At 44.2% G+C, this 12,574-nt stretch overlaps 1 protein-coding gene across 27 annotated transcripts in view; it reads right to left on the bottom strand.

Moving 5' to 3' along the window:
• MAPK8IP3 (mitogen-activated protein kinase 8 interacting protein 3) overlaps window positions 1-12,574 on the bottom strand; it is a 59,032-nt gene that overhangs the window by 4,467 nt on the left and 41,991 nt on the right. For 24 of the 27 annotated variants that reach the window (XM_071815217.1, XM_071815218.1, XM_071815221.1 and 21 more), the window contains 13 exons: window positions 11,188-11,314; window positions 10,271-10,366; window positions 8,708-8,869; window positions 7,620-7,785; window positions 7,079-7,264; window positions 6,295-6,481; window positions 5,414-5,536; window positions 5,056-5,136; window positions 4,441-4,508; window positions 4,012-4,160; window positions 2,988-3,159; window positions 2,749-2,862; window positions 1,291-1,329 (listed from right to left, as the gene is read on the bottom strand). In XM_071815217.1, coding sequence (XP_071671318.1) covers window positions 1,291-1,329; window positions 2,749-2,862; window positions 2,988-3,159; window positions 4,012-4,160; window positions 4,441-4,508; window positions 5,056-5,136; window positions 5,414-5,536; window positions 6,295-6,481; window positions 7,079-7,264; window positions 7,620-7,785; window positions 8,708-8,869; window positions 10,271-10,366; window positions 11,188-11,314 — 1,670 coding nt within the window. The remainder of the gene's footprint in view (window positions 1-1,290; window positions 1,330-2,748; window positions 2,863-2,987; window positions 3,160-4,011; window positions 4,161-4,440; window positions 4,509-5,055; window positions 5,137-5,413; window positions 5,537-6,294; window positions 6,482-7,078; window positions 7,265-7,619; window positions 7,786-8,707; window positions 8,870-10,270; window positions 10,367-11,187; window positions 11,315-12,574) is intronic. The other 3 variants (XM_071815227.1, XM_071815235.1, XM_071815237.1) reach the window with 1 other exon arrangement.

Below are 12,574 nucleotides of genomic sequence, written 5' to 3'. Positions count from 1 at the left end.
GTCTCTGCGTCTGGTGAAGACCTCTCAGCCCAGTAAATGTCACAGCAGTGGAGTGAGGTTCTTCCTTAGTCCTTGAAAGTCAGCTGCTCAAGCAATGAACATCTGAAAGCTGTTCACCACCCACAGCTTCCAGTGGTTTTAAGGTGGGCTCAGGGGCCCATATCCTTCACATCCAGGCTTCGAGAACGGAGGTGCTCATCAAGGAACAGAGACCAGTGCTCAGAGCTCAGGACGGGAGATGCTTTCCTTCCACACGCACCCACATCAGTCAAACAGAAACAGTACTGAAACCAGAAGGCTTTCACTTCCTGCGAGACAACCGAACTGCTTGTTAATTTTCTGTAGTTCTGTATTTTGGTCCGGGCTGGATTTAAACTATTAAGTGACTTGGACAAAAGAGACTTCTACCTATCAGGCTCAAGCTGGGATGGCAAGACAAGTACAAATATTTTGATGGAAGAATGAGAACCAGTGTATGCAGGGGGAAGATCCCCAAGATGAAGGCTCTCTGCACCTCTGTGCTTTTGTTTGCTGTGAGTGGCTACAACTGGACGATCTCATCTGATTGGCACACAGGGCTGGTATTAGCACTTCTTCTTGCTCAATATCTGGCTTCTTCTGCAACCAGTATCATATACTTCAGAAGGAGGAGAGCCATGTTGATAATGCTTCTGGACAACCACAGAAATGTCTTACAATGAAAAAAAATACTCATTTCTGAGCCTGGAAAGGCTTAGGTAAGCATAAATTTGAACTCAGACCCTGCCTTAACTGGCACAAAACCAAACCATTCTTAATGTTTACCAAGGTCCCCTCTGGTTAAAAATCTTGGTTGATTACTTGCAGCTGGCAGGTGCCACAGCACCTCCTGCCTTTGGCCTGGAACAGATCAGAGGAGCGTCCTTAGAAAACTGGGGATGACCAAGGAAGACCTTGGAAGAACAGTCCACTCCTGCTTCCTGGGACTCCCTGACTGAATGAGCTTTTACAGTCCGCAATCTCAAACCTAGTTTATCACAACAAGGGAACTACTGATGAAGAATAAAGTACTCTTAACACAAAATAAACCCCAGAGGGATGGCTAATGAGGTGGATGAAAATGGTTTTAGCCATGCGAAATGAGGATATTTACATTACTGTCTCTCATTGCTTTTCTCAGATGCAACATAGAGTGATGAGGAGAAATGGATGGAGAGCACTGAATAGCAGGATGGAAGGGTGGGGAAGTGATTGCAAAGGTGAACGGGTGTAGAAGGAGTGAAAGCTGAAGGAAGGAGGCAACGGACTTACCCCGGAGCCCAAGGAGTTGGCCTCGGTGGAGGACTACAGCTAGGCACAGGCAAGGAGTGGGAACGCAGAGGGGCAGGGGAAGAGTCAGGCAGGACGGGAGAGAAGAAAAAGGTGATTACTGCGAGAAACGTATAAAACCTAGAGAAACCGCAACAGGAGCTACAGGCCCTGATCAGTTTATACCAACATTGTTCTTGCTCACTTTGCTCTTATATTAGAAAGACAAACGTAATATCTGAGATGGGAGAGGGACCATGGTCACAAGGATCCATTACTAAAGCTTCCAGTGAGACCTCACTGCTTACCACATTTTTACAGAAATGCCAAGAAATAGTGCAACTTGTTTACAGCAGGGAACAAGCTTGACTCAGGATTAGGGCAGCAGCCCCAAGGAAGAATGGTCTTTAAAACAGAGGCTCAGAAAGGAGACCAAGATTGCAATGTGCAAAGATGACTGTGTCACTGGCTTCCTGCTGTCAGTCCTGTGCACACCCAGCTCCACCAGCCCTAGAGGAGACCACCTCAGCCCTGACCTCCACAAGGATCACACCAGGTTTGCTCCTCTTATACAAGAACCATTTGCTTCTCAGATTTCCTACTAGCAGTGGTGAGAAAATGCAAATTTGGCTGCTTTCTGTTGAAAGCAACTGCAATCAGCCTCAAATCCTACTCTCCCATTATAATCTGGAACAGATCTTCAAAATCAGATGCTGACTTTGGTACAGAGCAGGATTACTAAGAGCCTCAAGTAAACTTCCAGCTTCAGAGATGCACCTATTAACTACTACCGCTGGGTCTCCTCACCAGGCTGTATTTGGTGTAGGATACTCATTTCTACCTGACTGATCAAGCTGAGCCCTAATTTGAGTGAATGAAGCTTTTCTAAGGTCAGTTTCTGGAAAATACTGTCATGGAGACATTTAGATGTCTATGCCAAGACAGAATTTCCAGGGAGATCTTCCTGGTGGTTTCTCATCCCGTGGCCTCCTTTTGGAGACTTACTACAATTCCCCAAGCTTTGTTTCTCCTGCTTTCCAATAGCTACAGAACCAGTTCACATCAGTCTGCTCTGTCCAGGTCGCACTCAGTAAAGAAGACTGTACAGATGGCACAGATGTCACTGGTCCCCAAGAAGAAAATGGCTTGAACTGAACTGAACAGGACAGTAACAAATACCTATTTGGTTTTAAACAGGTTAAATCCATTCAACCGAACACTTAATTCCTTAATAAAGAGTTAAGTTCCTTATTCAACAGTTAAACCAAGTTCAGGGTGGCTCATACTCAGGGTGGTTCTCTCTGAACACTGCTATGATCAAAGGTGCGTCAGGTTCAGAGTAAAACTGTGCAGAAAGCATCAGCCTGCCAGAGCCACCCGCCACGCTGCACAAGTGACAAGCAAAAGCATTCCTTTTTTTTAAAGGGAAACACAGAAGTATATCCAATAAACATCACTTACTCTCAGTCAAAGGAATGGAGATGACGACACCGTTCCCTGTCCCTACCCAGAGGCGGTTGCCAGCGATGAGCAGGGCTGTAATCCGCACAAACGAGAAGCCCAGCTTTCCAGTGCCTAGTAAACATGCACAACAATTGGAGAGCCAGTTATGACTTTGGGCAAGGTCTGCTAATGAATTTTGATTTCCTTCTGATCTCAATACGCAATAGACCATTTACTGACAGCCTCTACTAACTCACCTAGCATCTTGCTGACATAAGGCTCAATGTCGACATCTTGAAGATGTTGATGGCTGTGGGCATGGTAAAGCCTCAGAGTGGAGTCCAGGCGGATAGAAACCCACACTCCATCTCCAATCCACGCCAGCTGTCGCACCTGACTCTCCCGCCGAGGGTGAGCATCAAAGGATTTCTGAAATGCCAAACAGGTGGGCCAATGTGAGTTCACAAAAAGTTTGCAATTATCTGCACATTTACTCCATTCTCCTACACTGAGATCACTTGTTTGGGTTTCAAAGCTCTTGGAGAATATGTGTTAATGCTGGCTGACCTCAGAAGTTCACTACAGTGCAAAGTCCCTCGCTTGAAAGATGAGTTTATAGCAGCTCTGCACAGATTATGGTCTTTGCAGACCACTTCAGGAGCAAAAGAACATTTAGAAACCAAGAGCTTTCAATGTGCTTGGTAGAAAGGGAAAACACACAACTCCAGTATAAATTCCAACAATCGCACTGCCTTGGCTTACTGACATGAACTTCAGATTCCACTCTTCTTCTCCCTTTGATTAGAATTATTCCAAGCACTGCCGAACAGGCTTGTAGCACAGCACTGGACTGAATATCAATGAAAAGGCTCTAAATGACATTTTATAGTTAGGCAAGTGGGATCACTGGGGCTTGCTACCTGTACTCTTCCTTTGTGCTACAATGCCTACAGATGGAGAAGTCTTAGACCGTATCAGAAGGGTAGCTGTGAGCACACACGTACACCTGTACAATACGTGGTCACGCAGACTCACTAGTAAAGGCAAAGCAAGTGCTCAGGTTATACTTATCTGAAGATTTAAGGTCTGCAAATGGAGGAAGGAGTAAATACACCCCCCTGGCCAACTGTGTCATAACATGACCGTGGTTGACAGTTTGGGTTCTACAGCCAGCAATGTCAATACAAAGGTTTTGCATTTCCATACCTGCAGCAGAAAACAGCTATAAGAATAAATACAACACAAGCATGTACAGGCATACATACACATGTGCTCTCTTACCTCAATCTGCATTGTCTTAGGCTGGATAACATGGATTTTGTTCTTGTAGCCACACCAGACTCTATCATACACAACAGCCATGCAACGGATGGAATGGTGAGTGTGACCAAGGTCCATTAGGTGATAATTACTGAGATCCCACTGACCATCTAAGGTGAAAAACAAGTGTGGAAAGTTGCATCTCCTTCATGACATGTCAGTATACAATAAAATCATCTGCCTTTCCATGTATGTCTATGTACACGGGCTTAGCTAATACTGCAATGCTCATTTTGCTTATGACTGTGAACTTCCCATGAATGTTTGTACTGAACTTTCCCCATATGTTTGTACTGTGGCAAGCCAGCACCTTTCCTTCTTGACCTAGAAGAGCATTTAATCCATTGTTACACCCTTGGCCAAGCTTGGTTTTCTTACGTTAATTCTTACCTTCTCCCCGGTGGAATATGGCTAGTGTTCCATCTGCCAGAGCAACAAGGACCCTCCCTTTCACATGCCTGGAATTACCAAAAAGTAAATACTTAAAAAAAAAAAAATGGAGAAGTAAGAGACTAACAAATATTTCCTGACATCCATGCACACCATCTTTATGTTCTGTCTACAATTCCCACTCAGTTTAGCACTTGCAGGAACATCCTGCAAGCACCAAGGGTCACAGGTCTTACCTTCGCTGTATTAAGATCATCCATGAATTTCTTGTGGAGGTTAGCTTTCCCTTCACACTACAAACTCCATCAATTTCAACAAATTCCACCTAATTAAAACCCCAGTGAAATTTTGCCTTTCTCCTCCCCACTTATCTCCTGATACTACTAATCTCATTCACCACCTTATTCACTGAATGGGGTCCAGTCTGCAGTTGAGCAGAAAAATGACTCAGTATGAGGTTTTCCAGTAACAAACACCTTGGGAAACCCTCCTCACAAACCAACACAATTAAAAGAGCAAAGAAAAAGACCACTAACAGAGAGCTGCTACCCCCATCTAAAATATTGCTTAGGCACTGAACCTTGTCCTTCAGCATCCCCTGGCATGCACACTTACACTAGACTCAGTACAGAGTCCTTCAGCTTTATTGAGTGCAGACACTTCTTCCAGTTGGATACAGCTGAGTGCACATAAAGCCTGCGAGAAAGGACAAATTGGGAGGGTTAGCAGCAAGGCCCCACACCTTCAGCCTGACTAGGCTTGAGTCTTTTCTTCTGGTGGGGACGGTGGAGGTTAGGTAAGAAAGCGAGGTTAAATCCTCGTGCCTGCGATGAGCAGAGGGCTCAGAACAACGATGAGCAATGAAAAACTACCCCAGAAACAAGAAGTGAAGTAAAGGTGTGGGGACATGACAAGTGGTGTCCAGAGGGGAATGGAGGTGAGAGAGAGACCTACCAGCCCATGGGGAACTCACCAGCCATTCTGTGCTCCCAGCCACATGGTGGGGGCAGCACTGGTGCAAGTCCCAGCAGCATCCCCGTTCAACTCCTGGTCTGGCAGTGTTGTGCTTGACTCCACCTTCGGCTGCCCATTCTCCCTGAAGAGGCAGAAGAACACTGTCAGAGGCTTTTATTAGCAGCAATGCACAGAATGCACATCTGAGCTCACAGTCTGGCACTCACAAGCAGATGAGGGCACTTGTATACATAAATTGCTTCCTTCTGGTCAGTGTTTTTTAATGCTTGACTCCTGAATCTGCAATCTTCCTTTTTTCCCCACCAATACAAAGTACTTCAAATCTATGAGCTTAACTTAGTATTTGGCAGTACTACTATATAAACAATAATTTCTCTGTTCATTTTCAACTTCAACAGAAACAACTTAGAACAACTCAGTCATTTAGGAACAATTTCTATCCAAGACTTCCACCTTGCTCCTCAGGCTACCACATCAGACTAATTTATCTTAAGAATTTTTGGGTGGAGAATATGCTTTCTTCATTATCTTTAGAGCACATTAGAGGTACTACTAGAATAAATAATTCTAGCTCCTTCAGCAAGAAAATTAAGTGTCCATGTACTTTGAAAGATCTGTATTAACAGCAGGTCTAAATTCATGCTGAGAGATCAAGTATTTGCACTTAAACAGCTGACACAGTCTGCTGCAGGTTGAACCATGTTTATTTTAATTTCATTTCTTTCTCTGCCTATCATCCCAGCTGCAATATTGTTTGGGCACAAACCTGAAAAAAGTTTGACACTTTATCAGAATATCAGGCTGGTTCTCATATCATAAAGCTTATGAAAACAGAGCTGATAAATAACTGAACTGGCACTTTGGCCCCAGACTTCCTACCCATTCTGCCCGAGAGGTGCCTGTGCAGGGACTGGATCTGTAAACACGTGCTCCGTGAGGGGCCCAGGCCGGGCCTGAGCAGGCTCTGCCTCACTTGTACCGTTCTCCGGTACCTCCGTAGCTTCTGTTGCCTCCTCAGTAGATTGGGACTGGTTGATCTTCCCATTGCAGACAGCAGCAACCTCACCTAAGAGGCAAAGAACAGTGTGAGACATATTGGAGAATGAGCTGGTAAGTTAGCTGTACAGAAAACAGGCTGTCAGCTTTTTAATTTGTCCTTCCTTGCTGAATTCAGTCAAGCCCTGAGCCTGTACCACAGACAGCAGATCATCCAATGTTTTCCGCTTGGATAGGGAACAGAGGCTATTTTAAAGTGAGGCACAGTCTGTAATGAGCAAAAGAGCAGCTGTCCAGGGCTGCCCACTGCAGTATGGAGTCAGCAAGGTTTTCATATGGGCTTAACCGACTTCACAAGAAATCATGGTTCACAGCAGAAAGCAAAGAGAACAGAAGCAATTATAGCAGAGAAAACATATCACTTTTCCAAAATACTCTGCGGTATGGTCCCCACAACCAGGCTACAGGATGTGGATCACTCGAAGAGAAAAGGAGGGCTCTGAAGAGAAACATACCAAAAGGGCCTTTCCTCTTCCTGTGCCACATCAAGAAACTTCTTGAGGCCTCTGAAGTAGTTAACTCAGGGACAGGACAGCTGTAAGACCGTAAGCTCACACAGGGCTACCTATAACTGGACTGCCATTAAGTTTTATGTCCCAAAACTCACTCTGTCCCTTGTCCAGCACAGGTGTGTCACCACGTGAGGAACAGTTGCTTCGTGGCACATTGCAGCGGGTTGCACAGCCCACCAGAGTGATTCCTGCCAAGACACCATCCGTTCCAGATGACTCTTCAGGATTTACATCTCCCTCCAGAAAGATCTCGCCTGGAGGATAATCACTCTCACTGGCCGCTGAAGGGCAAAGAACAGATTGTCCCATAAATCCAGCTGTCACCGCTAACTGAAATGCAGCATCAACATTCAGGCTGGCTACAGAGCCCTCCCAAACCTGGGCAAGGCTCACTCTTGCTCCCCAAAACCATCTCTTATGTGCCAAAGGAACCACTTGCTAAATATTCAACAGTAAGGGATCTCTGTGGAAAGGTCCTACAAGAAGGCAAGGTCTGAGTCATGGCTCTGAGGGAAAATTACCAAATGCAGCAGAGTCCAAGGGTTAGTTCTGAAGTGAGGACACTACATTTGTCACTCCTCGGTGGAGCGGGTGACCCTGTGCAGGTCACAGCCAGTGCACCTGGGCCCCACTTACCAGGGATGCTGGAGATGCAGAGCACATGAGCATTGCAGACAGTGAACTGGTCCACCACTGTGCCAGGCTGATTGGCATCAATAATGACAACTTTACTTGTTGACAGTGTACTGGTGAGGATCCAGACACGACTGGATGTGGCATCCATTTCATGGAGCTCCTTTGCCTTCAGGAGAGCAAACACATGGGCAGGATCAGTGCTCCCCTCAGATCAGACTGCACATATTAGCGCTTGGCAACATTTACACATGCAAAGACCACAATGCCGACTTCAAAGAGTGAAGTGTCTTCCTAGCTGATGCACGTAAGCAATATCAGCTATGAAAATTTCGTTCACGTTACCACACTAGTATCTGGAACACCAGCCACAAAGCCTGTCTGGCTCCTTAGGGCAAGAGGAGTTTGGCCAGTAGTCTCCCTTCTGCGATGTCTGACTAATGTATCACTGAACATTCACTTTAGACAGAACACCACACAGCTGGGATGCACTTGACCTGCCAGCTTAAGCAAGCTCATCTCAGAAGACTACAGGGCAGCAGTGTAACACAGTGTGGAAAAAACACCCACAAACCAGAAAGGATAAAATGTTGTATTATTATCTGCAAATTACAGCTTGTTTCTTAAAAAAAAACCCTAACACTAAGCACTATTAAAAAACAAAGGTGGAATAAATCTCAAGAGCTTCAACTTCTGCACCAAATGGACTCATGGACTCTGCTATGTCTCTGTTCTTTTTAACAAAGCTTTGCCTGAATTTATTTTTAGTTTACAGTGATGAGGACTCCATAAACTTCCTAGCAACCTCATCAAGCACCTAATTACACTTATTATCAGGATTGTTTTTCAAAATTCTAAATGTCACAACAGCAGGAGTTGGAAAATTTTATCCTGGGTGATTTATCCCAAATCACACATAAAAGTTACTGAAGAGCCAGAACACCAGAACCCTGCTGCACAAGACAATGTCTCAGAAGTACAAGTTAGAGCATTATATATCATAGTACAAAGGTATTGAGAGAGGGGGGCTTGTCAAGGATGGAATGAGAAAAAACACTGGAGGAAAACAAACACACACTTTCTTTTCTGACCTTTTTCTTTTCAGGAGAGGTATGGTTACTTTTGTTGTTCTCGCCTTCCACTTCCCTATCGCAGGTGAGGGGATCACGTCCAGGATCCAGTTTCTGTGCGTTCCCAGACTCCGGCTCTAAAGGTCTCCATCCCGTGAGATTGACTCCAGCCGCACACCACAGCTAAGTAACAGAAACAGGAATCTTAAACCAAGAACTCTGTATGCTCCAGGGTCTCTTGAAATTCAGGCACCTTTGCAGAGAACTGTGGACACATGTCAAACATCTAAAATATTTACTTGTAAACAACAGATCTTGTTGATTCCTACTAGGAGACAGTCAGATTTGATGGAGGTAAGATAGCTTCCTCTTGTAACCTAGTAAAAAACCCCCACTGTTTTAACAAATGTGACTCACAAATTTAAAGAAAATAAAGATAATAAATCAGGTGCATAACTGAAAACAGGATTATGAAATGTCCTCCCGTTTTTCTGACTCTGGTGTTCCTAAGTCTTGGTAGCAGAGCATGCAGGACATGGCAGATATCACTAGGCTGGAGTATAAGGAGCATGACTGCTCAGCCAAAACTGGCAGTGGCTGCATGCCTGAGGATCCACATTCAGTGCACTCCCGTCCTCCTCGCACCACTTGTGCTCTTCTGCTTCCTCACATACTCCTTTGCCCAAAAATCAGTGTTTATCCAATCTTAGAGAGCTATTTAAAGAACTAAGACAGCAAAAAATGAAGTTAAAAAAAAAAAGGAAAAGGAAAAAAAATTCTGCTGTTTTAGCTCCTTGTGTAACAAGTGTGGAGAGAAAGAAATACACCACATCCTGGGCACAGGGCTACAGAAACAAATACTGCATTCACCCAAAATCATAAAGGAAAGATGCTGAATATTATCTAAAGATCACACCAACCTTCTACAAACAACAGTGTAAGAATTTTCTTACCATTTAAACATCACAATGACATTCTAAAAATCAGCTCTGAATAAACTTAATGACAAACTACCTATCTCAAAACAACTAATTACAGCAGACAAATGTGCTACCCGCAGAGAGACGACCATCCATTCTCAACTGCAGTTCTACTCGAAATATTCCACTATTGATAGACACAGCTTCACAAAAGTCTGCTCTAGATTATTTTGGCCCATTACCAGTGAATCTCCATCAATGACGGAAACTTAAAATGAATGACAAAACGCATCTTTACTTTCACCTGCTTGTTTTCATGAATTTTACATTGTTTTGTATTATACCCATAGGAGTCTTAGTGAAAGCCTTATAAGCATAAAATGTTGCTGATATAAGAGTTGTCTCAGAAAAGTGTAATATGTAAGACAGAAGCATAGGACCTGGTAACCAGAATCAGCAGAGAATTACGTCCTTACAGAAAGGGGTACTTTTCCCTACGTATTCTAGAAATGACCATTCAAAAAAGAAAGCAGAAGAGAGAATTTTGAATATATAATGTAAAAAAAATTATAGATTGCTGTAAAAATTGCACATTCAGCAACCAAAATTGTTTGCTATTCCCTGTCCCCTTGCTGAACGGGAATGGAATGCAGACACAACGTACCTTCATGGTTGGGTCCTTCTCTACTAGTGGACGACAATATACAGGCACAGGGACGTTTTTCATGCGAGTGTCTTCCTGACCACCATTGGGACTCAGCTGGGGTGGGAAGAGAAGACGAAAAAGAACAGTAGAAAGCTGTGAACACCAGATCATGACGTGAGAGATCACACCGACGTGGCAGAACCCAACTTACTAGCCTCAGAGATGGGTGCAGCTGAGGCTTCACCTCACATCTTGTGTGAAACAGAGTCCCTACAGGGCTGCGAGCAGCCCACACAAGACACTGCCCCTCTCCCTGTGACACGGTGCCCCAGCTCTGCTCAGCAGAGGCTATACACTGCGTTGCTGATGGAGAAAGGGCTGTTAAGAGGAAAGAAGTCAGAACACTGGTGTTCCCTTCCACCATGGCCTGAAACTCATCCACTTTCAAGCCACACTGCAAGACGCCTTCCTTTCAGGTCGTCTTTGACCAGTTCAATGAGTTACAGGCTAAGAAATGAGGATGATGGCATCTGATCTTGTGTTACTGCTGGGGAGAAGTAGAAGCAAACTGCGCTGCATTTCATTTTTATATTAAATGATTGGTAAAGTTCTCAGGGTATAAATGAAATATATAATTGAATGTGAACATTAGATGACACAGAAATAAAAACACATACTGGGCTCTGGACAAAGACGAATTACTTTTGGTTTAGGACAGGTTCTTTCAGCACTCTGCATGCAGAGGAATGCCCCCTCCATTGACTTTGGTGAACATATAGGAAAGATTAATCCAATTATCATAAAACACGCATATGATACCTATAAATGAAATATTTCAGGACTAAGGGTAAGGCTACCAGTGGGAGAGTTAGGTCCTCACAGGTTTCACTGTGAGGGACGATGTCCCCTCAGCCTGTCCGGAGGGCGGTCCCTACCTGCTTGTACTTGGCAGGGAGGCTCCAGCCACAGGCCTGCAACCGCCCGTCGTCGTTCCGCACGTGCTCCCGCACCTGGCGGTACTGCTCCCGCTTCTGCTCGCGACGTGCTGAGGACGTGCAGTCACTGAGGAGAGAAGCACCAGCGTTACTTCTCAATCTCTGGTTAAAAACAGAAGCTGGAGGTTAAGGGAGTGTTGCAGTAACACAGGGAAGAAACACGAAGCAAACCAAATCCATCTTTGAAAACAGATGTAGGAAATCAGAGAGAGAAAAACACTGCTAAGAAGCAGGCAAAGGAATCCCTAACCTGCAGCTCCGTTACCCGAGCGATGCGACAGGACAAATCATTGTCGTCTCCTCTTCAATGCTCCAAGAGCCCTTCACAAACAGGGAATCAACCTTCCATAAGACCTATGAATCTACGAGATTACAACAATTTTTGCTTAGCTGTTAAAATTTAATGATCTAATGTCTCCATCAGGAAGACATTTTGAGTTCTTCCCTTCTTCATTATAGTCAACTATTTGTTTTTCTGTCCATTTCAAAGCTTTCTTTGCTGACAAGGAAAATACGTACTAACTGCTGTTGAAACTGCTGGTTTCAAGCTGGAACAACTCCAGCTTTACACTGGCAAAGGTTAAAAGAAAAATTGATCTGTGAGCTTTTAAGATATGTTTTAATATAAACAAAGGCTGTTTGAATACCAGTTCCAGCTCTCAGTAGGTTTTTAAAGTATCATTCCAAGGTACAAGCATCAGCAAAAAATCCAGTCCACAACAAAAACACCTACACACACATGCACACACATAATGGCGCATACACTTAAAATAAAAACAACCTCCTGCTAAAACAAAACATTTCCCTGCACGTGCTTCAGCCCCTGGGGAGAGGATGAGAGAACAAACAACTTCTGACAGTGGTTAGTCACATCGTGTAATGCACTGCTGAAAGCACTCAGACACCACATAGTGACTATGATATTGTAAGCAGATAAAAAGAACAGAATAAAGCGAGGCAGTACCTATAAAATCCACATTTCCCCTTTTAAAGACAATCTCTCTTCTCCTGATCTGGCACCTTTCCAACAAATCCTCCTTATTGCTGAAGTTCTAATATTTTACCATGACACTCTCCAAAGTCTTTCCACAAAATCATACCACATAGGAAACTGTACAACCTCGCCGTGGTAGAACACATGCATTCTGACATCAGGTAAAGCACAGAAGAGTTTTATCCCTTCATGCCAGAGAGATAAAGGCTAGGGAGAAGATTCTACAGTAGCAACACTTCAGAGGCTCTTTTTAGCACTGTTAAGATTAAAACCACATATTGTGACCTAAATGTGCTGTTGAGAGAACTTCTAATCTCCTTGTCAGGAGGGTTG

The sequence above is a fragment of the Patagioenas fasciata genome, chromosome 15 (genome assembly GCF_037038585.1).
Source record: "Patagioenas fasciata isolate bPatFas1 chromosome 15, bPatFas1.hap1, whole genome shotgun sequence".
Taxonomy (NCBI): Eukaryota; Metazoa; Chordata; class Aves; order Columbiformes; family Columbidae; genus Patagioenas; species Patagioenas fasciata.
The sequence above is the reverse complement of the archived record's forward strand: the minus strand, read 5'-3'. Positions and strand labels throughout refer to the sequence as shown.